Source organism: Sycon ciliatum, chromosome 12 (genome assembly GCF_964019385.1).
Source record: "Sycon ciliatum chromosome 12, ocSycCili1.1, whole genome shotgun sequence".
NCBI classification, from domain to species: Eukaryota; Metazoa; Porifera; class Calcarea; order Leucosolenida; family Sycettidae; genus Sycon; species Sycon ciliatum.
In genome coordinates this window covers 20,250,608-20,276,452 of record NC_088654.1, presented here as the reverse complement: position 1 = coordinate 20,276,452, position 25,845 = coordinate 20,250,608, and the positions used below count along the sequence as shown (strand labels likewise).

General features: G+C 49.8%; 2 protein-coding genes across 3 annotated transcripts in view; one reads left to right on the top strand and one right to left on the bottom strand.

Moving 5' to 3' along the window:
• LOC135828435 (helicase domino-like) overlaps positions 1 to 20,695 on the bottom strand; it is a 48,631-nt gene extending 27,936 nt beyond the window's left edge. Inside the window, exons 1-19 of one of the 2 annotated variants that reach the window (XM_065340885.1) lie at positions 18,902 to 20,695; positions 17,659 to 18,041; positions 16,721 to 16,861; positions 12,956 to 13,106; positions 12,274 to 12,381; positions 11,739 to 11,857; positions 10,026 to 10,593; positions 9,534 to 9,616; positions 8,747 to 9,242; positions 8,121 to 8,221; positions 7,412 to 7,565; positions 6,581 to 6,763; positions 5,892 to 6,065; positions 5,348 to 5,376; positions 4,623 to 5,030; positions 3,293 to 3,392; positions 2,386 to 2,711; positions 1,342 to 1,593; positions 150 to 286 (exon numbers count right to left, since the gene is read on the bottom strand). In XM_065340885.1, the coding sequence (XP_065196957.1) occupies positions 150 to 286; positions 1,342 to 1,593; positions 2,386 to 2,711; positions 3,293 to 3,392; positions 4,623 to 5,030; positions 5,348 to 5,376; positions 5,892 to 6,065; positions 6,581 to 6,763; positions 7,412 to 7,565; positions 8,121 to 8,221; positions 8,747 to 9,242; positions 9,534 to 9,616; positions 10,026 to 10,593; positions 11,739 to 11,857; positions 12,274 to 12,381; positions 12,956 to 13,106; positions 16,721 to 16,861; positions 17,659 to 18,041; positions 18,902 to 20,354 (5,366 nt within the window). In that variant the 5' untranslated portion in view covers positions 20,355 to 20,695. The remainder of the gene's footprint in view (positions 1 to 149; positions 287 to 1,341; positions 1,594 to 2,385; positions 2,712 to 3,292; positions 3,393 to 4,622; positions 5,031 to 5,347; positions 5,377 to 5,891; positions 6,066 to 6,580; positions 6,764 to 7,411; positions 7,566 to 8,120; positions 8,222 to 8,746; positions 9,243 to 9,533; positions 9,617 to 10,025; positions 10,594 to 11,738; positions 11,858 to 12,273; positions 12,382 to 12,955; positions 13,107 to 16,720; positions 16,862 to 17,658; positions 18,042 to 18,901) is intronic. The other variant, XM_065340886.1, reaches the window with a different exon arrangement.
• Positions 20,696 to 21,918: 1,223 nt separating this feature from the next.
• Positions 21,919 to 24,983, top strand: LOC135828580 (uncharacterized). The gene is made up of 3 exons (XM_065341016.1): positions 21,919 to 22,082; positions 22,187 to 22,316; positions 24,727 to 24,983. Exons 1-3 carry the CDS (start codon positions 22,031 to 22,033, stop codon positions 24,965 to 24,967), a joined length of 423 nt encoding a protein of 140 aa, XP_065197088.1. The 5' UTR covers positions 21,919 to 22,030; the 3' UTR covers positions 24,968 to 24,983.
• Positions 24,984 to 25,845: the final 862 nt, after the last annotated feature.

The window sequence follows — 25,845 nt, the reverse complement described above, 5'->3', positions numbered from 1 at the left end:
CACACACAACACACATACAGACACGCACACGCTCGTGCAAGCGCGCGCGCGCACACACACACACACACACACACACACACACACACTCACCCCCCCCCCCCCCTCCCTCCCACAGACACGCATGCAGCTCTAGTGCAGGCAGCGCTTACTTTCTTTTGGACATGAAGTCATCGTAAAGATAGCGTTGTCGCTTGGACAGCCAGCACGGCACTATGTGCTCATACTTAGACGGTAGCTGTTTCTCTACGTCACACTTCAGCCGCCGGAGCAAGAATGGACGAAGAACCTACAGGAGCAAAGTGAAACAAACAGGAGTGTCATCAGTAACTGAGTAACGTTACGTTGTGATTGATACCAGCAAGAGTACAGGTCTACTCTCGTTAGTAGACTGATAACCGGGGGGGGGGGGGGGGGGGGGGGAGGGGTTCAAGTTATTATTATTTTGTCTTATAACGAGTGTTATCTACTATCCGGACGTGAATGTACACGTTTCAGGCGTCGGGGATTTTTGATAGTTGTCTACTAATGACGTTTCAGGTTTGTCTTGTGACCGATGTCGTACTAACCAGGGTAGACCTGTACTTATCTCCCTAGAGTGAAACAGCTAGCTGTTCGGAGATTGAGTAACTCAGGTTTAATAGGTGATGGGAAGAAGAGGAAATCGGCGCTCATTTAGGTGTTGGGAAAAGAGAAAATTACCATTGACATGTACATGTACAGCATTTTTGATGTCAGCATCCATTAAACTCTGATTACAACAACTACAGTACTACTATTAATCAGATACCCCATAATCAGCTACACCACGGGGTCACAGGTCATGTTGATACAGTGCAGCACTGCAATCGAGAATCGCAGCTTCCACAGCTCGTTAAAACGACACCAACGAGGAAGTCTGCCGTCCTAAACTCCCACGAGGAGTTGCACAATCAGGTCTAGAGTACAATTACATGCCTCCTTTGTACCATGGCTGGTAGCTCGGCCTATTTAAAGCTCGTAGCTGTACTGATGAGGCCTTTATGGCCGAAACAGCTTGCTGTCTACAGCATTGAGTAAATGTACATGCAGATGTGAGGGCTCTGGATCAAGATCTGGCCGCTGAAATATGCACACTAGCTACAGTTGTGCTCGGTGAAATCCAACCCAAAGTGCAAAACTGGCGCCCTGTACCAGTACTGATTGCATCATTCCCAATGTCCAGCCGCATTCGTGCCACTTCCAGGGCGTCAAGGGCCGCGGAAATTACTAAGGGTGCCAAATGTGCAATCTGGGTCGGATTTCACCGAGTGCAATAGTACATTGACAGCACCGCTGTGGCGGTAGTGAGTACTGACTACTGACCTTGTGCAGGCGCTGCACAATGGAGTGGTTATACTCCTGAGTGCCCTCGATCATGCCCGTCAGCGGGTTGGCAAACCACTCCTTGAAGTCCTGATGCGACGCAAACACGTCTGGCATGAGAAAGTGCATGAGAGACCAGAGCTCCATGAGAGAGTTCTGCAACGGGGTGCCAGTGAGAAGTAGTCGATGATAGCTGGGCAAACCCAGCAGGACCTGCCATCGCTGAGACTTGAAGTTCTTGATGTGTTGCGCCTGCGAGTGGAATACGACAAGCGGAACAGCGCCACCAGCAAAGAACAAACGGACACACACGGACACACGCGTGCACATACACACACACACGGACACACACGGACACACACACACGTACTGGTTAGTTTGGTTGGCTACTGTTAGTGTTGGTGACACGAGTTCCGTCATGCGGCCAGCCAACCAACACACCAGATACACCCAAGCAAAGCAGAAATAGAACCTTGACTACCGGTCCGCTCAATGCACGGCGTGCAGAGCTTACAGTCCATTCATAAAAGATCGGCCCTGGCTCTGGCAAACTCCCGTATTTGGTGATTTTTCGTGATTTCATCATACACAGTGCAGTGCTGCGAAATTTGAAATTTGAAAAATGGTCCAAAAGGGTACCTGAACTGGGGTTCGAACCGCACAATGCACTGTTGCAGACGGGTCAAACGGCCTGGATTTTACGGTTTTTCCCAATTCAATGCTTTGGGGGCAAAACCTGGCCGAAATCCTATTCTTGTTATGGCTTGCTTTTGGACAAAAAAACTTCAGAAACATAATTGGAAGAGGATTCCACAGGGGATTGCTGAAAAAATTCTAAAAAACTCAAAGTTTGACCCATTTATGGCCAAAAGCTAGAAGTCCATCTTTTCTGAATGGACTGTAGTACAAACGAAAATCCGGTGGAACAAAAAGTGGTTAAATGCCTCTACTCACGAGTTTCATGCTGAAAAGCAATCATCAAGAGATGATTGGTTTTCGTTTGCATAGCAGAAAATATGGAGTAACAGAGGGGAGAACACTAACCTCATCCAGGACCAGGTACTGCCATTTCTTGCGGCGAAACATAATGGCATCCTGCAGTGCTAGCTTGTAGGACGTGATGCAGACGTGGAAGGAGTTGGGCTTGCTCCAGCCGACACGCTTGCTCTTGCGTTCCTTGATTGAGCCGTAGTAGGTAAGTATTTTGAAGGCTGGACACCATTTCTTCAACTCCATCTCCCAGTTGAGTAGGACACTAGTTGGGACCACTATCAGATGAGGTCCCCAGTTCTGCAGCGCTGTAGCGCAGTACGCTAGCAGTGATATCGTCTGGATCGTCTTGCCAAGACCCATCTCATCGGCCAGGATACCTGTGTGTTGTGTGGGCCCAATGATGAGAGAGAGTGAGTGTGTGTGTGTGTGTGTGTGTGTGTGTGTGAGAGAGAGAGAGAGAGAGAGAGAGAGAGAGAGAGAGAGAGAGAGAGAGAGAGAGAGAGAGAGAGAGAGAGAGAGAGAAGACGACGACAAAGACGAAGACAAGAAGTCATACATGTAGCTAGATAAACAATCACAAGTGGGGGGGGGGGGCAGATGGGTTCCGGAGGGTTCCCCGGGCAGGGGCAAGGGGGAATCGGTGGCGGCAAAGCCCCCGGCAAGAGCAGGATATCTTCAGATTACGGCCGTCACACCTGCTTCACTGCATCACAAAAACACGCATACGGTACTACAAAGCCATGCCCAAATCCACTACATGTACATAGGTATACACAGTAGGAAAAAAAACCAAGAAAAGATTATACCGGTATGATGACATGATGCCAGGCAAACTTGTTCAGTCCATCAATTCAACATACAGTGTCACATACAGTGTCACCGATCACTGAGTGACTACACACACATGCACATACATATGCACGTGCACACACACACACGCACACACACACCGGCGTACCGTTAAGCTTGCGGTGATGCATGGTCGCCAGCCAGTTCAGACCAATATGCTGATACTCGCGCAGCGTGTGCTTCAGAAGGAACGGCACCTCGGTCTCAACCTGTAGGAAGGCAGACAGCACGCATCACATAGACACAGGAATGTGTTTATTGGTGGTCACAGCAATAATGATTGACAGTGAACCGTGATGGGTCCCTCCGTATGGCATATGCATCCATGCCTTGTAAGTAGCGTCGACCTGGTTGCGGGGGGAGGGTTCCTTCCCACTGGGGTTTGGTCCGTCTTTAGCGTGTCAACACCGCGACGTGTATAGTGTAGCATTGCAATAGGGTATCAAAACCTAGAACTATGCAGTGTAGGACCGCAATGTAGTGAAACTGTTCAACATAACATACCTGCAGGGGACGTAAACATCTCTACTGCACAGCCAAGGTGCTGTAATTTCACAAAATTTCGGCATACTTTTGTTATTTTCGGTACTTTCTGTGCGTCTGTTTCATACCTAAAATTTCAATACACCAAACAACCACTAACACACATAATCCAATAGGGAACTGCTTCTCTGTACCCCAAATTTCTGTTCACCTAACCTGGCCGTTTGCCCTCATACCGAAAATGGAGCACCTAAAATTTCTGAAATTAGAGTACTCTATATCAAAGACCAAAGGACTGGAAAAGGATAGCCAGGGTCCCGCTAAGTACACGTGTGCTGCTCAATGAAATCCCAACATGTGAGTCTGTCAATTTTGCACACTGCCCCATGTCGCAGCCCAACACTTCGCAGGTCTAGTGCTGCGCAATGTCCGGCGTGTACTTGAGTGACTTGACCAGGGGACGGTTATCATCGAGCAGTACTGTACTGTACATCAAAAGTGAAGAAAAAAACCCGTTATATCCAGGGTACTTTATAGAGAAGTATTGTCCGCTACTTTTCGTAGTTTGAGCACTCTGGCGCTAGAGCGATGAGCATCTTACTGTCTGTGGTGCCTCCTTTGCACCATGGCGTGTAGCTTGGTCTATTTAAAGCTCGTAGCTGTACTGATGAGGCCTTTATGGCCGAAACAGCTTGCTGTCTACAGCATTGGGCATTGAGGTATGTCACAAAATATACACACGGAATGTAACGGCCAGTCCGCGTCCACACAACTAACACAGCACACACACACACGCACACGCGCACACATACACACACACACACACACACACACACACACACAACAACAACAACAACAACAACAACAACAACAACAACAACAACAACAACAACAACAACAACAACAACAACAACAACAACAACAACAACAACACACGCACACACACACAACCGTACCTTGGACGTGGAAAGCGTAAAGCCGGTCGGTTGGAGTTCTTCAGCCACACGTGCCACTGCCGCTAGTTGATCGTCAGGACCATCAGCACCATCGACAGCACTGTCCTTAGCGGGTAAGGAGGACTCCACAGCGCCTTGACCATTTCGCTGTCCGTGCGCCGGTGCTGAAGGAGAAGATAAATTAGCTCTGCTCGGAGATGACGGTGTGCTTTGCTCACAATCGGTTGTGGGGGCAGAGGCTGCCTTTCGCGGTGAAGTCCGTCGTATCGGGGACGATCGTTCTCTGTTGCTACCCGTGTTGTTCTGTTCAGACACTTCTGAAGAGGATGCAGCGGTGGACGAGGCGTAGGACGATATCGCAGACAGGGCCAACGAGTTGCCAGTAGACTCAATCTTGCCATTCACCGGCTGTGTACGCACAGGCACACACACATACACACATAGACACAGACGTGCACACACACACACACACACACACACACACACACACACACACGTGCACACATACACACACACACGTATAACACAAACAATAGCCATGTGCCACTACGGTCAGCCTTTAAACAAGTGTTTACCTAACTTAGATGAGAGTAGAAAATGCACGGAGTAGTTTGCCAGGTTTAGCTCAATTAATTCTAGGTACAGTAGTAGTAGCACCATGCTATTTGGTGCAGAATAGCTACAGTACACTAGATAGAAAGTGTGATATCTACCAGAAGACTTACAGGATTGCACACCCCTCCTTTTCCAGACCCTGGACACAGGAAAGTGGACAAGAACACGTCCGAAAACACACCCACACACGCACACGTACACACATGTACACACACATGCAAACAAACACACACGTACACACACATACAAACAAACGCGCACACACACACACACACACACACACACACACACACAGTGGAGAGACCAAAATGAAGCGGACTAAATTGCCCAATCGAACAATTTCTTTGTGAAACTTTTCTGTCAAGTGATTGCTAGGCGGAGAGCATGAAAGGCATTTCATTCCGCTATCTCAAGATGTGGTGGGCACTTGGTTTTCAGCAGCATCAGCATCAGTTCGAGCAGAAAAACGCTCTGACACTAGAGAGCAGAGAGAGTGTGGGGGGGGGGGGGGGGAGAGAATAGCCAGAATACACACACATACACACACACACACACACACACACACACACACACACACACACACACACACACACACACACACAGACGAAAGTAAATGGACAAGCAACAAAACTGTAATATTCAACAGCACTGTACCGTTGCGTCTCATGGCCTTCCGCGGCGGAGATGATGGAGGGGAAGACTTGCGCACCTGTGCCGGTGTTGACGAGGATGTCTCGTTGTCACTGTCCCCACTGCTAGAGGCACGCGAGTCGTGTATCCGTACCCTCTTCATACCACGACGTGACGACCTCACCTCACCAACAACATCTGAAAGGAAACACACAGATATCGATACAAACAGGCAGACACATGTGAAAGGTGCATTACCGGGATAGCCTGTGAGAAAAACAGAATTACTATGCAACACACACATACACCTCTCAGACCTCAGACCTGCCCATCGTGGAAGCGATGATAGCGAACAGCTATGTTAGACACAGCAACTTGTGCTGGGATTACACCATTCAACAGCTTGCAAGGCTGACACATACACACACGCACACACACACAAACGCACACAAACACACATACAAACACAAACACACACACAAACACACACACTCACAAATGCAATCACATACGCACAATTACACACACACAGACAGACACACACACACACACACACACACACACACACACACACACACACATACACACATACACACATACACACACACAAGCGGACATGCGCATACAATAACGGTAAAATTTACAACAGCAAAAACAGACGCAGTGGGCACTAAGCCGCCCAGCATCCATAGATCCTTTCAAGAATAGCCTACCTGTTCCTAGTGCGACGGGCTGGTGACGAGCATTGGCATCTGGCAAAGACGGTGAGAAAAGCGATGCCACGGTGTCACTATCACTGCCACTTCCCTCACTACCGTCACTGTAACCGTCACTACCACCGGCAATGCAACGATCACTGGACTCACCGCGTGACTGAACTTCACAAGGTCTCATACCTAAGACACACGACCACACGCACGCACACACACACACACGCACACACACACACACGAACGCACGAAAGCACACACAGACACGAACACACGAAAGCACACACACACACGAACGCACGAACACACGAATGCACGCACACACACACACACACACACACACGCGTGCGCGCACACACACACACACACAGTAGTATGGCCAGCACACACAGAATTAGAACATGAACGGAATATTGCGAAACTGGCAACACTTGCGACAAGGAGACGTTTGCGATTTTGCAAGAGGCACCGAATAGCAAACTTTGAAATTCGCAAAAATCCAAACAGTGGGTGTATGAGTGTGGTCACCATGCTCTGTGACCATTTTCCAACGGAAACTTGGTGGTTTTGAGAAACAGCGAAAAATTGAGTGAAGCGAATATTGAACGGTGTACAGTACTATCCATGAGGAGAGTATACACGGATCTAGGGAAAGTCAGAAATAGTGATATCGCTCATCGGGGAAACAAGCACAGAGAGACAAAAGTGGGGCGGGAGCTGGTACGTGAATGAGTAGGACTCTGTGTGTGTGTGTGTGTGTGTGTGCGCGCGCTTGCACGAGCGTGTGCGTGTCTGTATTGTGTTTTGTGGGGGGGGGGGGGGGGGGTAACATACCTATCAACGCAGGAGAAGCTGGCATGGACACAGACGACAGAAGTGCTTCTCGGTGCTTCAAGTAGTCCTCGGGAATGCAGGTGAGAAAGTCATCCAGAGCCATCTCACTCTCACGCTGAAGTTCGTTGACTTCTTCATCAATCTCGGACTTTTCCTGCGACACACATACACACAAGACACAACACACAGACAACCCTGCCTTGGCTTGGGTACAACTCTCTGTTGGTCACCTCTTGACTGCTTGCCAGTGTAACCTGTTGAACCATGATGCCATGCGAGATGTGAAACGCTGCTGTTGCAGCACTGGAGAGAGATAGTGCAGCGTATAGTGTCCGCAACATCATTGTCTCTCTCAGCATTGTCTCTCTCCATATTGTCTCTCTCCATATTGTCTCTCTCCATATTGTCTCTCTCAGCATTGTCTCTCTCCATATTGTCTCTCTCCATATTGTCTCTCTCAGCATTGTCTCTCTCCATATTGTCTCTCTCTGATCTGTACAATAATGCACATGCTCTGTACATAAACCAGTCCTTGCGTTGTACCACAATGGACTCCAGCGTGGCTTGCAGGCCCAACATAACCTGGTGGCAGCGGTGGGATTCAAACCCACGCTCCCGGAGAGACTGGCGACAGGCAACTGCACATTCTGTGGCTTTAGAGTGCATGAGCGTACTGACCTGTGGCTTTAGAGTGCATGAGCGTACTGACCTGGCGTTTGACTTCTAGCAGTATTGTGCTCTCGTCATCATCCTCATCGTCAGAGCACTCGTCTGGATTGAACACGTCGTTAACATCATCACCAGCGCCTCCTGCTCACACACGCACGCACGCGCACACATACACACACACGCGCGCGCGCGCGCGCACGCACACGCACACACACACACACACACACACACAATTCCTTTTTTTGAAGCCACGGACATTAAGTAGAATAATGGTCAAGGCCAATCCACAGATGAGCAGCAAAAATTCCAAAGAAATACATGCATTTGGCTATTGTTCAGACGTACTTCTTGACTAGCAGACCACCGGTAATATGCCAAGGCTTCCATAGCCGCACCAGGGTGATGCGGGTACATTCAAGGCATACTGAAATTTCACAAATTTTCGGTGTACTTTTATTTTCGGTACTTTCGGTGCATCTGTTTAATACCTAAAATTTCAACACACCGAACAAACACACGTAATCCAATAGGGAACTGCTCCTCTGTACCTAAATTTTCTGTTCACCTAACCTGGCCTTTTGCCGTCGTACCGAAAATATTGAGCACCGAAAATAATTGGAGTACATTCCACAGTAATAGTGACAGGTCTAACTTAAGCCCACTCACCATCAATGTCGGTGGTCAGTGAGGATGGTGGTAACGACGTGCTGTTGCCGTCAGTGGCTACATCTGATGCTGACAATGGTGACTGTGAAGCTGCTACTGCTGTTACTACTGCTGTGCCACGAGTTGAGCGCCTGGAGCGGCGCAGGGCGAGTGAAGATGCGGCCGAGGAGGCCAGCTCTGCGTGATGGTGTCGTCCGTTGTTGCTGCGGCGATGGCGGCGCCGCTGCTGATCTGCACCGCTGGTCTGTTGGTCATTGTCGTCCTCGTCGTCATCACCACCACTGCTGCTGAGCGACTCATCACTACTGCTAGCACTGCTACTGCCATACTCTCCAGCCGACGAAGACAAGTCACTCTCGGAAACACCGGCACCGGCAATGGAGATCTTCTCCCGCTGCTCCAGGTAATCGGCCGGTATGGACATGAGAAAGTCGTCCAGCGGCATTTCACTCTCCCGTTGAAGATCATCAACCTCGGCGGCAACTAAGGCTGCATCCTGGAAACGATTAAGGCATACAACAACACACAGGGGAAACAGATCAATAGGGAGAGAGGGCGAGACAGAGAGATGGATGGATGGATGGATGGATGGATGGATGGATGGATGGATGGATGGATGGATGGATGGATAGATAGATAGTGAGTGAGAGAGAGAAGGGGAGGGGAGATAGTGAGTGAGAGAGAGAAGGGGGAGGGGGGGGGGGCAAAGGCGCGAGGCGATCCATGAGAGTGGCTAATGGTCAATACATGGCAGTCGAGCACATTCTCAAGAATGGCAATAACTAACCTGACGCGCTTCTTCACGTAAAATTGTTCTCTCGTCGTCACTGGCTTCAGATTCCTCCTCCGGATCAAACTCATCATCACCTTCTGCAAAGCCAAGCCAGGATTAAGAGAGAGAGAGAGAGAGAGAGAGAGAGAGAGAGAGAGAGAGAGAGAGAGAGAGAGAGAGAGAGAGAGAGAGAGAGAGAGAGAGAGAGAGAGAGAGAGAGAGAGAGAGAGAGAGGAGAAAGAAAAAGAGAAAGTGAACACAGTGCATTAGATGTCATGATGATCCGGTCGCTTCACAGAGCTACAGGAACACTGCAACTCAAGCACAGCATACACTAGTACACGCACCACACAAGTACGAGGGTATACGTACACTGATCGGCAGCGTAAACTGCACCTGAAAACTAAACGTATTGAAGTTAGCAAAACAACAACACACCGCCGTATCCACACGCAAACTGCCACTGCAACATGGCTGACAGGGGAATACAGACGTTGCAGCACTGACCTTTCACGGGCTCTGCAAGCAGAGAGTCTACGGTCGACACTGCCTCCAATGTGGACACGGACGCCTCCTCGCTCTCCGTGGCGCTGCGTGAAGACGCCTCAGACTGATGAGCACGTCGACGTGAAGATTGACGCAGTCCACCCCCGGCGGATGACGACGATGGTGATGGACTACACCGCTGCTGCTGCTGCTGGCGACGACGGCCTCTGGGCGACAGCGATGCTGCAGCGGTAGCAGCCGAGGACGGATCGGTATCGGGAAAGTGAGCATGCGGTGCCGTCACCTTTCCAACATCGCTGCTATTCGCACCTTCACTTGAGGCAACATCACTATTATCATCATCCTCGTCACTGTCATCATCCTCGTCATCGTCGTCGTCGTCATCGTCGTCTGACGAATCATCCGAATAGCTTGAGCAAGACTCGGAGGCGTTTGCGATCTCGTCCTGGAGCATTTTCTCCCGCTGTTCCAGATAGTCCAGAGGCACATGCTGCCCTAAGAAGTCGTCCAGTGGCATCTCACTCTCACGACACAGCTCATTCACCTCGTCCGCAACTGCAGACTCATCCTGGAGTGCGAGCACACACGCACACGCACACACACGCACGCACACACAACAAAAATGAGGCCACGGCAGTATTCACATCGGCATAAAACTATAAACATGCCAATCACAATAGTGCAGCTACATGAGACAAAGTTACGCCAGAGTTAGATTTATAAGAAGAAAAGATGGTGTTAGTGGATACTCTAAAGTAACTTGTAGCTCTTTGGTCCTCTTTTCTTATAGATTGACTTATTCCGCACAATTTCCTTAATAATTCCAGCACCATGTGCATACATACGCCAGCCTTAACAGACGCGTCACGTCAGTCTCCTTGCGATTGACGCTCTCTAAGTTTCTATGTGGCACAGTGGATAGTAATAGGTTTTTCATTTCACCCGACGAGACCACACGACGCTCGCAGACAACAGCACGAACAGTCCACCAGCCACACTCCACGAAAGCAAGTAGTAGTACTCCTGACAAGGTTGGTTTCGTTCCATAAAGATACCGGGAACTCATCAGGGGAGAAGCAGTTGTTCAATGAAGGGATTAAGCTAAATAATGCTATTTTATAGAGAAGATACCAGTGCAAGGTGTGAACACTCAACTAACTCACAAATGCGACAAATCAACACAAAAGGAATAGTGCAGAATGGAGGTGTTATGAACCCTACCAGACATAACTATCACAAGTGCTAAGTCAGCAACCCACAGTTCTCGCCTATGTCACACCCCATCAGCCTTCCTTTCACCTACCGTCGACTGAATTTTCAATTTTCGAGGTTCGTGAAGTATTTGTCTTGTGTAGTTAGCAACCTTCAGGTGTGACGTTAGACGTTCGTGATGATTTGTTGGCTTTCACTTGGCGTCTACTTTTTACCCTTCTTTGTCACCACCTCAGTACTCTTTGTGACGTGTAAACTAGCGCAACCTATTCGTGTGTACCTCTCCTTCTCATTGTGATTGACTTAGAACTTGTCATAGTTAGGTCTGGTAGGGTTCATAACACTTCCATTCTACACTATTCCTGTTGTGTGCACCTGCTACAACAGTGTTGTATCAATGGCTCATTAATACATTATCAATCAGCTAGCTACTAACAAAAACAACTGATGGCCAGGCAACCGATCCATGTGCATCGGAATGCATATGCACACGCAACTCACCTCGTTGGCATTAGCTGCAAGAATAGTCTCTTCGTCATCATCGTCGTCACTGTTTGCGTCGGGTTCAAACACATCAGCCTCGCCAGCTTCAGAAGAACCTTTACTGCTTGACATTCCTGCTGGGGGTGTGTGGAGAGAGAGAGAGAGAGAGAGAGAGAGAGAGAGAGAGAGAGAGAGAGAGAGAGAGAGAGAGAGAGAGAGAGAGAGAGAGAGAGAGAGAGAGAGAGAGAGAGAGAGAGAGAGAGAGAGAGAGAGAGAGAGAGAGAGAGAGAGAGACAAGAGACGAGCCACAGGGAGACAGAGAGAGGGAGACAGAGAGAGAGAGACCATTAAAATGACTTTCAACATGAATGTACAGAACCACTGAATATGACTAGAAAATATTTACTGGGCAAATTGAAGCAGGCATCATAAACAACAATAAAAGGCTAAGAAGAATAGTGCAGAAAGACTCTGCAGTGAACCATTATAGAATGGCAGTTTGGCCAGAAAGAGAGACAGCATGAGATAAAGGAACTTAAATGGGTCGCTGTACCTGATAAACGGCGCCGGTGCCCTGTGGAGCCATCAGAGTCGAGTTCGGATGGGAATGCCGAAGACAGTCGACTGGTATCACCGCCATCCTCCGTTGTAACATCCATACCTTAGTACAACACCAAAAAATAAAATAGGCGCAACAAACTAAGCAGGGAGGGAGAGAGGGAGGGAGGGAGGGAGAGAGGAAGAGAGGGAGGGAGAGAGGGAGGGAGGGAGAGAGGGAGGGAGAGAGGGAGGGAGGGAGAGAGGGAGGGAGAGAGGGAGGGAGGGAGAGAGAGAGGGAGGGAGGGAGAGAGGGAGGGAGGGAGGGAGGGAGGAGAGAGAGAGAGAGAGAGAGAGAGAGAGAGAGAGAGAGAGAGAGAGAGAGAGAGAGAGAGAGAGAGAGAGAGAGAGAGAGAGAGAGAGAGAGAGAGAGAGAGAGAAACTTCCGCTGCAGTACAGATAAAAGCACCAGGGCATGTACAATGTAGTACACCATGAAATACTTGAATAATAGAGGGTTGACGTCTACCCCTGCACATACACACACACACACACACACACACACACACCACACACACATGCGCGCCCATCCGCATGCGTGCACGCACCCACCACATCCCCTCCCCACCCACCAAACACCAACAAAATGCACGGTGGAGTTGAGCGTCTTTCGCCTCTCTGTGGAAAGCTCTGCTTACTGTACTCCGTATTGCTGGTGTTGGCTGCATCTAGATCCTCTGCTAGCCAGGACGAGTACTGCTCCGTCTTATCCATGACAGCACTCAGCTGCTCTTGTAATGCCTCCTGGCGGTGAGCGTCGTTCAAACGATCGTACTTGTACTTCAGAACCTGAGGGAGGGTAGGAATAGAGTAGCCAGCCAACAAGCCAATCAGTGATATGCAGACGATACACAGAAAACTTGGAAATAATTCTCCCGTTGACGTGTTAGGGGCCGTCCAAGGTTACCAATAATATTTTCAAAACGAAATGTTTTCGTTTGTGGGTGGGTGGGTTTGATGGAGTTTCGTTTTGAAAATAATTATTGAATGCTGATGAAGAATGCCCAGTTACTTCTGGGTGTCGAAAATTGACATCAATATTTTATTGGAATTCGTTTTACCTGCAGAAAAGGTGGGTGGGTGGGTGGGTGGGGGCTGAAAAATACTAAAACTTCGTTTTGTAAAAACAATCGGTAACCCCGGACGGCCCCTTACCCGTACACGCCAGCACTGGTCCTTTCAGAGTTGTCGGTAGACTTGTGAACTGTATAAGTACCTGGGTATGGTGCATTGCGCCACGCACAGCTTATAATGGCTCTGGGACTTGGGCCATCAACAGCTTATAATGGTTTGGGACTTAGGTCATACACAGTTTACGATGACTTTGGGACTTGGGCCATACCCAGTTTACCATGGCTTTGGGACTTGGGCCATTCACAGAGCATACCATGGCTTTGAGACTTGGGCCATTCACAGAGCATACCATGGCTTTGGGACTTGGGCCATACACAGAGCATACCATGGCTTTGAGACTTGGGCCATACACAGAGCATACCATCAGGACACCAACAAAAAAAACAGCAGTGACTTGTCTGTCCCGTCCCGCCATGGACCAGGAGCACAGTGACGAGGTGCGTACAAACCTGTCGGAGGAAATGGGTGCTGCACTGTTTCGTGCAGAGCGGCAGAGCACCAACGACGACCGGTCTCTTGAAAGCACCCATTCGGACGATTCGGTCCAGGAACATGTTTTACGGATGACATCATCATGACACCATGCACACGTTAATGTCAGGAAAAAACTTCTGATTATCCGGATATTCTATTTATCCAAACATGCACCCACAACACAATATGTATGTCAAAATGCTCTCATGGTCACGCAGAGCTGCGCTATAGACCTTAGACACAGATTTCACGGATACTGAACTGACCGGCACAGCCTGCTCATGCAAACTGAACTGACCAGTACAGTGTATAGTGAATTTTGAATTACACTTTGCTAACTTCGAATTATCAGCACAAATCCCACACATTTTCTATGGAATTGGAATCCGTGGGACTTCTAATGAACCGGACACGTCCAGTTCGAGGTTCAAATTATCAGAATTTGTTTATGTGGGAATCGTAATGATAGAAACCGGGCCTGCAAAAAGTTCTAATTACGCGGTATGTTCGAATAAGCCATATTCGAATTATCAGGATTCCACCTGTATTCAGATTGAAGATGACCAAATGCCTCTGGATAAGCCCATTGCGTAATGGCGTAATTTGCACCATAAACACCCCACACAGCCACCTGGGCATGGTCGTCTGGGGTGTTGAACAGTGCATTGCTGATCCCAGCGTACTCACATGCATTACTCATACCATCCATACGTTTGGCAATGCGCAATGGGCTTATTGCTGAGAAGCAGCTTCCTGGTCTTGCTGCCGTTCCAACTAATACTAAATAATAGAGTGGTTTCACATTTTTTTTGTTTATTTCAAAAATGGAGGCGGGAGGTCAAAACCGAGCTGCGATCTCTGCTGCATTTACCTTCAAACTTGAAGATGACTGGCCAAGCCAGCACCTGTTCTACATAGAGAAATCTGATGAGTAGCGGAATTACGGTCTCTGACATCCGGCAAATCGACCTCCACGGCCGTCGTGCATTTTGCTCAGTAACTGTTTCAAGCCTGGCGTTTCGAGATCGTATGCTTTCCAAAGGCATCTCTGTTGCTGGTAAGCCCGTTCAAGTAACAATCAGTGGCGCTGACGTTGTCAGCGTATATGTATTTGGATGCCCCCATTCCCAGTCGGATAGTGCTGTTGTTGCCTCATTCCTGAAATTTGGCTCAGTGATGGGGGTCCCTTGGCGAGGAAAAATTCAGGTTGAGAATTTCGAAACTAAAACGGGCACCAAGTACGTCACTATTGTGCTGCGTACAGTCGTACCTTCGTGTGTAGCAGTCGGCCAGCTGAAGGTGTGTACATGGCACAAAGGACAGGCTAAAACGTGCTGGCACTGCAACAAGTCAAGCCACGAGGCAAGGGAGTGCCCCGTACTGAGTACGAAGGGAAAGAAACGTGGCTGGGAGAAAACCGCCAGTCCGGAAATTGGCCTCAGCAACGACACGCAGCAGCAAGTGGCGTCTGCGGACATTACCGCTGGCACAGACGCACAACAGCAGCAGCAGCACAGCGACAAGCAGCAACCAAGGGTTTCTAAGATACCTGTACGGTGAGCAGCTTATTCTGCACCAGTCGCCACGCCAACAACCCAGAACCAAAGGCCACGCATGGAGTGCTGGCATCTCCGCTCTCTCGCGGGAAGGGGTGTCACCCATCACCTGATGACGAAGGGTTTACTTTATCCGTGCATCCGGCAAGCATACGTTCAGCGCAAGAGTCCTGGCGTTAGACCCTCTGGCGTTAGACCCTCAAATCGCATGGGCAAATGAGGCATCTGAAAAAGAGATGCACCGCCTTGCGCAACGTGTGAGGAGACGGCGAGGAAGCCAATAACCGGTAAGGAATGGCTTCTGCTCATTCATGATTGTTCTTTCTCTTACTACTTATTACTTTTCACTGCTATAGCGTCTTTAAATCCACACGCTCAAGTATTCTCCCCAAGAGCTGCCAACATCAGTTTTCCGGTGAGCACCCAGGATGCCCGAACTCTTAATATGTACCTTTGAACGCTTGCGGTCCTCCACAGTACCAGTCGCGTGCTGCCTACCGCCTCCCCTGTGTTTCGTTCTAACGGTATTCATTGACTGAGCGTTCTTTGCTTTGTACTACACCCTGCTATCGTGTTAGGCTATGTTCTACAAGAATGTATTTGTTTCCATTCGCTTCCATGTAATTGGGCGACAGCGCCCGTTTGGTTCTGCAAATTCAAATCAAAACGTACCTACTGTATAACCGGAAAGTCTAACGTTTTAACGATCATTTTTTTTCGTTATTCGAAGAAACGTTATCGCTAGATGTCTGTGTAAAGATGCGCATACAGAGATGGGTGACCAGGTAGCCATCGTTAAACGTTCTGCACACTGTCGTGCCAAAAATACAACAAAAAAATGGTCGTTAAACTTTCCGGTTTTACAGTACCTATCTACATCAGCTGTCACATGACCATACGGGACAGCCATGTTGGTTCCAAGTTCCAACTCCACACAAACCCTGCCTGCACCTATGGGTCACATGATGTCGGTGGCCATGTTGGTTTCACTGTCCACATGACATGATCACTTTCTGCACAAATTTAGTCACATGACAAACTGATGTGAACACCACTCTACTACCGATGTCAGGGCTAGGCTTCTATCCACGTCAGGCTTCTATTCAAACCAGGTATTTCTATGTGTGTCAACACTAAAACCAGGCTTGTGTGCCGACAGTGTATCTTGAAAATCAGGCTGGTATTCAAAACAGGCTTCTATTCGAGATAGGCTTTAATACAAGACACCATGGTGCTTACCCGTTCAATGTTGCCCCAGAATCCGCGCACGTCCTTGGCCATGCCGCTGGCTATGCGCCGCAGCTTGGCCTGGCTCTCCTTGCGAATGCGCTGCTGCCGGGTGGCCTTCTCATTGTGGTGGCGCAGCACTGCCTTGGACAGCTGCAGAACAGAGCACAGGGAATGAGCCCATTGCACAATGCCATGATTTGTACCATACCTCCTCACACAGCCACCCGGGCATGGTCGCCTGGGGGTGTTGAACAGTGCATTGCTGATCCCAGCGTACTCACATGCATTACTCATACCTTCCATATTTGGCAATGCACAATGGGCGTTTGGGGGACACAGTGTGCGTAGCGCCTCTCTACAGTAGTAACTGCTGTTGAAAAGTAAAATCCAACTCTCGCCGCGGAGGACAGTGCCACGACTGAAGTACCATGGTGTAATACGCTGTTCAGAACTTGTACAACAAAGTCGTGTGCATTCCACACAACATGCCTTCACAGCAGATAAGCAAGCCTGCACCCTTAGTCCTTTACAGTGCGCAGCGTTTGCCATTTACAACATAATCGAGTCTGAACGAACGAAACAAGACCTTGACAATTCACTCGGATTACAAATATTCCGTGCCCCTACACTGCTAGTTAGTCCAGGCACAAATAACAACTCACACCCCACCTCCACTACAAAGAAAAGATTTAAAAAAAAATAGAACATTGGGTTCCACCAGAAAAAAGAAAAAAAAACAACAATTCACGGTTCGCTTGAGACTGAGTTAGACTGAGTTTTCAACACCCGTAGGAACGCCACCACCCTGCAAAGATCAAAGGCGCAGATACATCTCATAAAGCGGTGGGAGGTGAGTAGATCAGCCCACCAGGAAAGTGGTCAAAGACCGAAGATCCCATTCACTGCATCCATGCAAAACAGAAAGGAAACAAACAGGAATATATTACCTTTCGTGCCCAAGAGGATCGGATGCGTCTCTCCTTCATGAAATCGCCGGCGAGCCATTCCATCTCCTCCAGCAGGAAATCCCAGTGGGACTTCGGCCTCGCGGGCTCGTCGACGGGACTGGTGCGCATGGCCGACCAGAGGCCGTCCTTCTGCAGCGCCTCCATGCGCACTCGCACGTCGGCCTCGTGCTTGGCCTGCTCGGCAATCTCCTGCGAGCCGTGCGTCATCGTCATCTCCATGTTCTCCACCCACTTGTGCTGGCTGCGCATGCCGGTGCTGGTGCTGCTGCTGGTGGTGCTACTGGTGCTGCTGATGGTGCTGCTGGTGACCTGCTGCTCCAGTGGTGGCGACACTGGACCACCATGACTGCTGCTGGTGCTGCCTGTGCAGTAACGAATGCAAGGAGAAAAGAGAGCGGGAGGGGGTGCGGAAAATGAACAGCGGCACGAACAGGCGTGCGTGTGTGTGTGTGTGTGCGTGTGTGCGCGTGCGCATGTGTGCATGCGTGCCGGTTCACTTACATGTGTCACTGGATACATACTGTATAAGCAGAAAATTTCGTCGGTCAATAATTTCGTCCAACTCCAAAGAAAGGGGGTTCGTCCGGTTGTAAATTTCGTCCATGGATCATAAGAGTGTATTGAAAAGCTGGACAAATCAATATTAGTCCGGCATTTAATTTAGTCCAACAGCTCGTTGGACGAAAAAGACGAAGTTAAATTCCAGACGAATATTTCTGCTTGTACAGTATATGTACAATACTGCACAATTACTACAGTGAAAAAGGAAAAGGACAAAATGTTACGAGTTATGACTAACTGTCCACCAACGTAACCAGATCGTACACAGTCAGCAACATTTTGTCCTTCTCCTTTCTCACCATAATTTAATTGGCTCGCCATCCGAGTTCAACTGCTACAGTGCTGCTCATAATTATTTCTTTGACGCGAGACGATTGGCGTTCACCGAGCTGCTCTCAATCCCACTACGATCAGTAGTCGGACAGCTCTGCGGGAAACATTGACAAATTACTACTGCCATTCCGTGGATTCGCAGGTCAGCTCAACACAATAATGTGTTGCAGAATAATCTCATACCGATTGTGTCAATGCATGTTGTACGCGACCTGTCACATATTATTATTTATCATCTTCTACACTGTGCGCGGTACCGCTCTACACAATAAAGCAAAGTCTTGGTTATCAGGAGATAACAGTGGCATGCCATCTCGTAGTTAGTTACCTGTGTGCGTTGGAGAGGAAACCAGACTCGTGGCGCCCGACTGCGGTGACTTTGGTGAGGCCAGCGGAGAGCGCACGCGTGAGCCGCTACGCGAGCCGCTGCTCTCACGGTCCTTGCGCGACCTGGCCACAGGGCCAGTGTAGGCGTGTATGCGTGGGCGAGAGTCGGGCGCACGGCCACGGGACACTTTCGGCGGCGGCGGCTGCGGCGCTGGTGGCTGGGGTGCTGCTGCTGCTGCAGCCATCGGCGCCACAGTCGGCGTGGTCGTCGCCGTCGCTTGCGATGTGCTCGTTGCCGTCGGGGTGCGAGAGGCGCCGGCAGTGCTGCTGTGAGCGGCTGTGGAGCTGGATGGCGTGGGCTGGCCCTGCGTCCGCACCGGGTCGGGCGGCAGATTGTACTCAAACGATTCGTTCTCGATGGGATTCAGATCCAGAAACGTGTCTCGATACGGGTTCTTGCGCTTACGCCAAAGATGGTAGTCGACCATTTCACCGCCAGCATCCAAGAACAACAGCTCTAGCAAGCACTTCTGATAGCGCTCATCTGTGATCGCCAGCTTCACTTCTCTATCCTCGATCAGCTCACCAAGCTGCTGGGCCATCTTTGGTGACACAGCCCGGGTCATGTCATTGCCAGGTGACGCCACTAGCTCGGCGCCGAGACTGAACTGTCGAATCTCCTCGCATTCCCGTGAAGAAGCACTAGGGGTGGCAGCCGTGTGCCTAGCAACAGGGCGAGTAGCAATCCCAGTACCCACCGACGCTGATGCGGAGCGTGACGATGTTGTTGGTGCTTGCCCTGCTGCTGCTGCTGCTGGTGAACTATCCTTTCCTTGCTGTTGTTGTTGCCGGGGAGCATGGTGTGCTGCTGCTGCCACCGCCGATATGGACTGCTGCTGCTGCTGGAGCTGCTGCTGCTGATGGATCTGGTGCTGGAGCTGCTGCTGGTGCTGCTGCTGGTGCTGCTTCTGATGCTGGAGCTGCTGCTGATGCTGGAGCTGCTGCTGATGCTGGAGCTGCTGATGCTGGAGCTGCTGCTGATGCTGGAGCTGCTGTGGCGGCGGCTGCTGCTGCTGATGGATCTGCTGTTGGTGCTGTTGGAAAGCATGTTGTGCTATTGCTGTTGTTGACGGCCGGCGCAGTTGCTGTTGGGGAGCACGTTGCATTGCTGCTGCTATGGACTGATATTGCTGGTGATGCTGGTGAGCATCGCCTGCTCCTGCTGTGGACTGCTGCTGCTGCTGTTGGGGAGCATGCTGTGCTGCTGCTGCCACTACTGCTCCTACGGACTGCTGCTGCTGTTGTTGCTCAGATGTCTGTATCAATGGCTCCTGTGACTGTTTTTCAATTGCACAATTCAAATCAGCAGGCTGCGACGACAAATTGGCATCACACCTCTCCAACACAGCCGTTTCCATTGCGACAGGACCGCTCCGGGCATGTTCAATACTCATCGCCTTATATCCAACACATCATGTCCGATTAACAACCTCATTCCATTCGGAATGCAACGGAAATACACGGTGTATTCAACGCTCCTCTCAAAGGTAAATTCTTTTTTTTTGGAAACGTTTGTATGAGAACAAAAGCTTTTCAAACAGCTACGAACGTGGCACGACGAACACTTTCCGCTCCTGCCACAAGATTCTAGCTGAATTCCAGGCCAATACAGAACTGCAGACGGTTCTATCCTGGAATTTGCGATGTGTCTGACGTTGGTAACATTCAAACTTACTATGAACATTCCACCTTCAATAATACTTTTCAGCCCTCCAATTATTTTTTCTCAGCTTTGTTTTGGTTTGAGTTTTCTTGTGTGCATGGAGCAACTACACTAGAACTAGTGGTATAGCGCAGTGCAGCTGTATCGCGTGCAGCGTGTGTGTGGGTCGCTCACGCTCAGCAGATCAGCTGGATGCCTCGCATGTTGACGCACAAAACCTCAAGGCTCAACACACACATGCCGCGGTTCTGCACACAGGCGCGTAGACCAGTGTAGACTCTACTCTATTTTTGTACACACGGCTCATACGTGATCCAGCGATATCATGTTTTCAGACATGGCACGTGCTTGTTGCCAGGAGATGGCCAATGAGCGGCCAGAATAAGCAGTCAAGATCAGTCGATCTTGACCGCTTAGCCGGTCAAGAACAGCAGTCGTACAGCATCGCGCCGCACATGCGCATTTACCATTTTTCGAAGTCCTTGCCTTGGGCAACATCTCCGACGAGGACTAAAAATTTGTCTCCCTTCTCCAAAATTATTATATACTCACTACTGTCTTGAACGTCTGCAGGGAGACCAGAAACGCCAACCGACCTTGCAGCCGGTCCTGTTTCTCGCGGCGAAACGTACACAAGGGAAGCAGACCTCCACAAGTACATTTTGTACCTGCCCTAAGGCTGCAGCTTCTCAGCACTCGCATTTGAACCTTACTCTGGCAATCACCTAACTCGAAGGTCGGGTTTATTCCGAATCCGTCATATTACTGGTACTAACGTTACTACTGCCTTCACTGTACTTGAATACTTTCATCTCAAAACTGGAAAGTCCCGACCAAACAAATAACTGTTTGTGATGGTCACTGCACACAATGTGACATCAACTCATTTGCCGTCAAGGCTTTCTTTCTGTTTGAATCTCTCTACTGTACTGGGCCTTGTCGTTTGTGAGGTGGGCCTTGTCTGAAGCGCAATCCTACACAGTTGCGTCGGGCATGCCGCTCTGATCAGGCCCTCGGTCATGTGAGTGATCTTGCCCTCGGTCGCGACGCCCTCGGGGCTACGCCCCTTGGGCGTCGCGACCTCGGGCAAGATCACTCACAGACCTCGGGCCTGATCAGAGCATCATGCCCTCGCAACTGTGTAGGATTATGTATATCTCATGTAACTATGCCAACTAGAAATGGCGTTCAGAGCCCGGGCCCGCGTACCGCGTACCAGTTCAGAGTTCATCGCAAAAAATCTCAAAGAATGAACACAGCAGATCGCGATAATGCGCGGTCTGCAATAAAGAGAAAAAGAAATAATTGAAAAATTAACTCTGAACTGAAGTTGGCTTGAATTATTTCAGCTTTCAATCTGCTAGATGTTGAGAGGGACTATCTACTGAAGCTGATTTTCTATCCACAATGGCGTGTCCTTTGCGTGCGGCTGCCAGGTCATTTGCTCTACCTTTCCAAGGTAAAAACAAACAAAGAATGATAGAAGTTCGTCAAACTTCAGTGCTGGCATAATAATATTTGCTGAAATCCAAACGATCGGTGTAATTACTGTGTGCTATATAGGATGTAGCTCATTGTCGGTGCTGCCCCGCCGGCTATGCAGCTCCGCCGTGGAGGAGACCGTTACACCTGAGATTGTAGATGTGCGTGATGTCACCACCTCTCCAGCAGGTGGTCTGAACGTGCCAACAGGGTAAGAAATGCAAGTAATACGACCCACACATGTACATGTACTACTAGTAGACAGACAATAAACACGTTCGCCCATCCACAGGACCAGCCTCCCACCGTATTCCTATGGCTCTGTAACGCGTGTATACCACACAACACGCCTGCAACATTATCACCGTATAACGATATTTCTTCTTCTGATGTAAATATCGTTATACATGTAGGTCGGCTGTAATTTGTATTCGGAAGAGAGAGAGAGTGTGTGTGTGTGTGTGTGTGTGTGTGTGTGTGTGTGTGTGTGTGTGTGTGTGTGTGTGTGTGTGTGTGTGTGTGTGTGTGTGTGCTCATCACCAATGAGCAGCTCCGAGAGATGTGGGGTGATCCATCGCTATTGTCCTCCCGGCTTCAGAAGCGGAGGCTTGAATGGCTTGGCCATGTGGCCCGCATGTCGGATGTTCGTGTGCCCAAGCAGCTGTTGTTTGGCTTCCTACCGTCGCCTCGGCCTGCGTGTGGTCCCCGTCGTCGCTGGAGGGATGTGATTTCGGCTGATCTTTGGCACATCGGCATTGAACATCTGGCTTGGTATGGGATTGCTCAGGATCGGTCTGCCTGGCGGGTGTCTGTCGTTGGGCCGAGCCTCGGCGGTCCTTCCCATGACCAATCTCAACGGGTGGACTGTCTTATCTGCCACCGTTCGTTTCGTCGGCCAGGTGACAAAGCAAGACACAAGTGTAGCGCAGAGCGAAGTCTCCCCATCCAGGAGCAGCGTGGTGCTGTGCAGTGTGGTACATGCAGGAGGTGGTTTCACTCTCGTGGTGGCTTGCGTGTACATCATTGTTTGCCCCTGGAACCATCGGAAGCGTCCGCGCCGGCATCACCTATTCCGCTCAACGTCCCAGCTTCTCTCTTGTGTGTGACATGCAATCGGCAATTCAAGTCAGTGCCTGGTTTCAGACGTCACAAGTGCGACCGTGGCCATCGAGCAACCAAGTCTGATAGAGCGTCGTATGGTGTTCGCAGTTCTCGCTGCAACCGCCAGTTCCGTCGACAGAGTGACCTGAGTCGTCATCTCCGTTTCTGCTCCTGACAATGACTCTGGCTCCTTTCGGAGTGGTGTGGCCCTTGTGGCAACCAAGCTACAGTAGTAGTAGTAGTAGTAGTAGTGTGTGTGTGTGTGTGTGTGTGTGTATATATGTGTGTGCATGCATGCGTGTGTGTAGTAGTAGTAGTAGTAGTAGTAGTAACAACAGTATAACTAGTGGTGTGCACGGGTAGTCGAGTACCCGTGCTACCCATGAGGACCTCGGGTAGACGGGTACAGAATAGTACCCGAAAACCCGAAGTCGCAGATGACATCATGTAGACCTACAGTGCACGTGTACGTAATTCATGTAATACTCCCCGCATGTCTACCCAGTGTGTAAGGGAAGGGGTGCATTGTGGTGTTACCATGGAAACAGTACCCGATCGGGTACCCGTGGAAACTACCCGAATCCGATACCAGGAGAAAATGCTAGCAAGTCTTACCATGAACCCGTCATCACGTACTTGTGCGCTTCTTTTTGTAGACCTCTGTATGTGTGTACGGGGGGGGGGGGGGCGCGAGAGGCTGCTATAAGTATATCTAGTGTGCTCGTAAACTGTAAGTTCTGGCCTGGCAGAGCGCGTTCCAACCAGTTGATGGGATGCAGGTATCTCGTACCCAGAAGCCAGTGTCTTTGGATCATGTACTCTGTACCTTTGATGACGACATGTCAGAGTTTTATCGGTCGCAGTCTGGTACTCAGCACTCCTATGTGTGTATGAGTGCGTGTGTGTGTGTGTGTGTGTGTGTATGAGTGTGTAGCTAGCATCGCCTTTGGCGATGGGCTTCCAAAGGTCCAAAGGTATGAGTGTGTGTGTGTGTGCGTGTGTGTGTGTGTGTGTGTGTGTGTGTGTGTGTGTGTGTGTGTGTGTGTGTGTGTGTGTGTGTGTGTAACTCCAATTTCACTTCAAGGGACCAGTGCATCTAGTGTCTGCTTCTATCAAAGCACGTGCTGTCTATACTGGTTACCCCAGCAAGTGTAGGGTGTGCATAGATAACTGTCTTGGCCGTTTTATGCCAATGTACTCCGTGTGGTGTAGACCAGATGTGCATCGGTGATCGATTCACATGGCTTCGCAGGTTGTGTGGATTGGACAGTTATCTGGCGCTAGTCTTGATCTGTCTCATTCACACCTTGTCCGCTATCAATGCCATAAGAGAAAATCTGTGGGTGCACATCCGGTGCATTTGCAGATTTGCATGCTTCTGTTGCGGCAGGCGTATACATGATGGTACATGATGTGTGTGTGTGTGTGGTGTGGTGTGTGTGTGGGTGTGTATGTGGGTGTATTGGCATCTGTGTTGTCTCGGGCGTGTATTGGGAATATCTGAACACTGCCCGTTGCAGGGAGCAGTTCACCAAGCAGATCCAGCCTGCACTGCAGGAGCTGCAGATTCCGGAAGAGCACAGTACGAAGCTGCGCCGAGCGCTGACAGACCGCACCTTCAATGAGGCTATCTTCCTTTCGCGGCGCAAGGCCGGCAATCGCAAAGAGGTTCTGGAGGCTGACTTGCACAACGTTCGCTATGCTACTCTCGGTGAGTTTTCACAAGAATCAAATAACAGTGTGTGCCCGGCGGCAGTTTAGCTCAGCTTCAATTCCCTAGCGCTACTGTGCAGGTTTTGTTATGAATAACTTATGATATATAAAACCACTGGAGTAGGGATGTCAGCGAACGCACTGCGCAGGCCTCTGCGCATGCATTGCGTCATCGATTTTTTGAACGTGATCGCGGCCGACAGAGAAAACATGGCCGCGGTCTGTTTGCACCGCTGGGAGTCGTAAAATTACTGTTCTTCTGTCCCCGCGACCATTCAAATCATACGCGAGACGAAGGACCCACGTACTCACCACGTTCTCCCCGGTCGATTTCTCTGAAAGTTTGCACATCGTGAAACACCAGTATGAGAGGTGTTCAGGCCGAATTGCAAGAGATTTCCCTGGTTGGATCGTTCCAAATCGAACTTGCATTTCTCGCTCGCGGCCATTTCTTGCGCGATGGAAGCGCCCTGCCCTGGTGAGTAACCAGCATCGCGCTTGGTAGAGAGTTGCTGCAATCAGCTCCCTGATGTCTTCCCTGCCATTGTCAGAAGCGATGGACCATGAATTTGTTTGAGAGTCTCTGGATGCTACTATTCCTCAGCCTAGTTTTCAGCCATTCCGTGCATCTTCTTCACACGATTTATTTTGCAAAAAAATGAAAGTGTTCATGAGTTTTGTTGTCGGCCGCGCGTAGATGGGCCAGGCTGACCTGCGCAGATGGGCTGCGCAGTGCGTTCGCCGATATCCCTAACTGGAGTTTGGGGGAACCCAGTCCTTTGCTGTCCCAAATTCCCTGGCGCTACTGTACAGGTTTTGTTATGACATATATAAACCACTGGAGTTTGGGGGAAACCAGTCCTTTGCTGTCCCTAGTCCGGAGCCTTTTTCTTGTGCAACCTGCTTGGGCCTGGGTTTGGATTCAT

Excerpts from the sequence above, each read along its gene's own strand:
- LOC135828580 (XM_065341016.1), top strand. The coding sequence starts at position 22,031 with ATGGCGTGTCCTTTGCGTGCGGCTGCCAGGTCATTTGCTCTACCTTTC. Across the intron at positions 22,083-22,186 it reads ATTTGCTCTACCTTTCCAAG|GATGTAGCTCATTGTCGGTG; the intron begins GTAAAAACAAAC and ends TGTGCTATATAG. Across the intron at positions 22,317-24,726 it reads GGTCTGAACGTGCCAACAGG|GGAGCAGTTCACCAAGCAGA; the intron begins GTAAGAAATGCA and ends TGCCCGTTGCAG.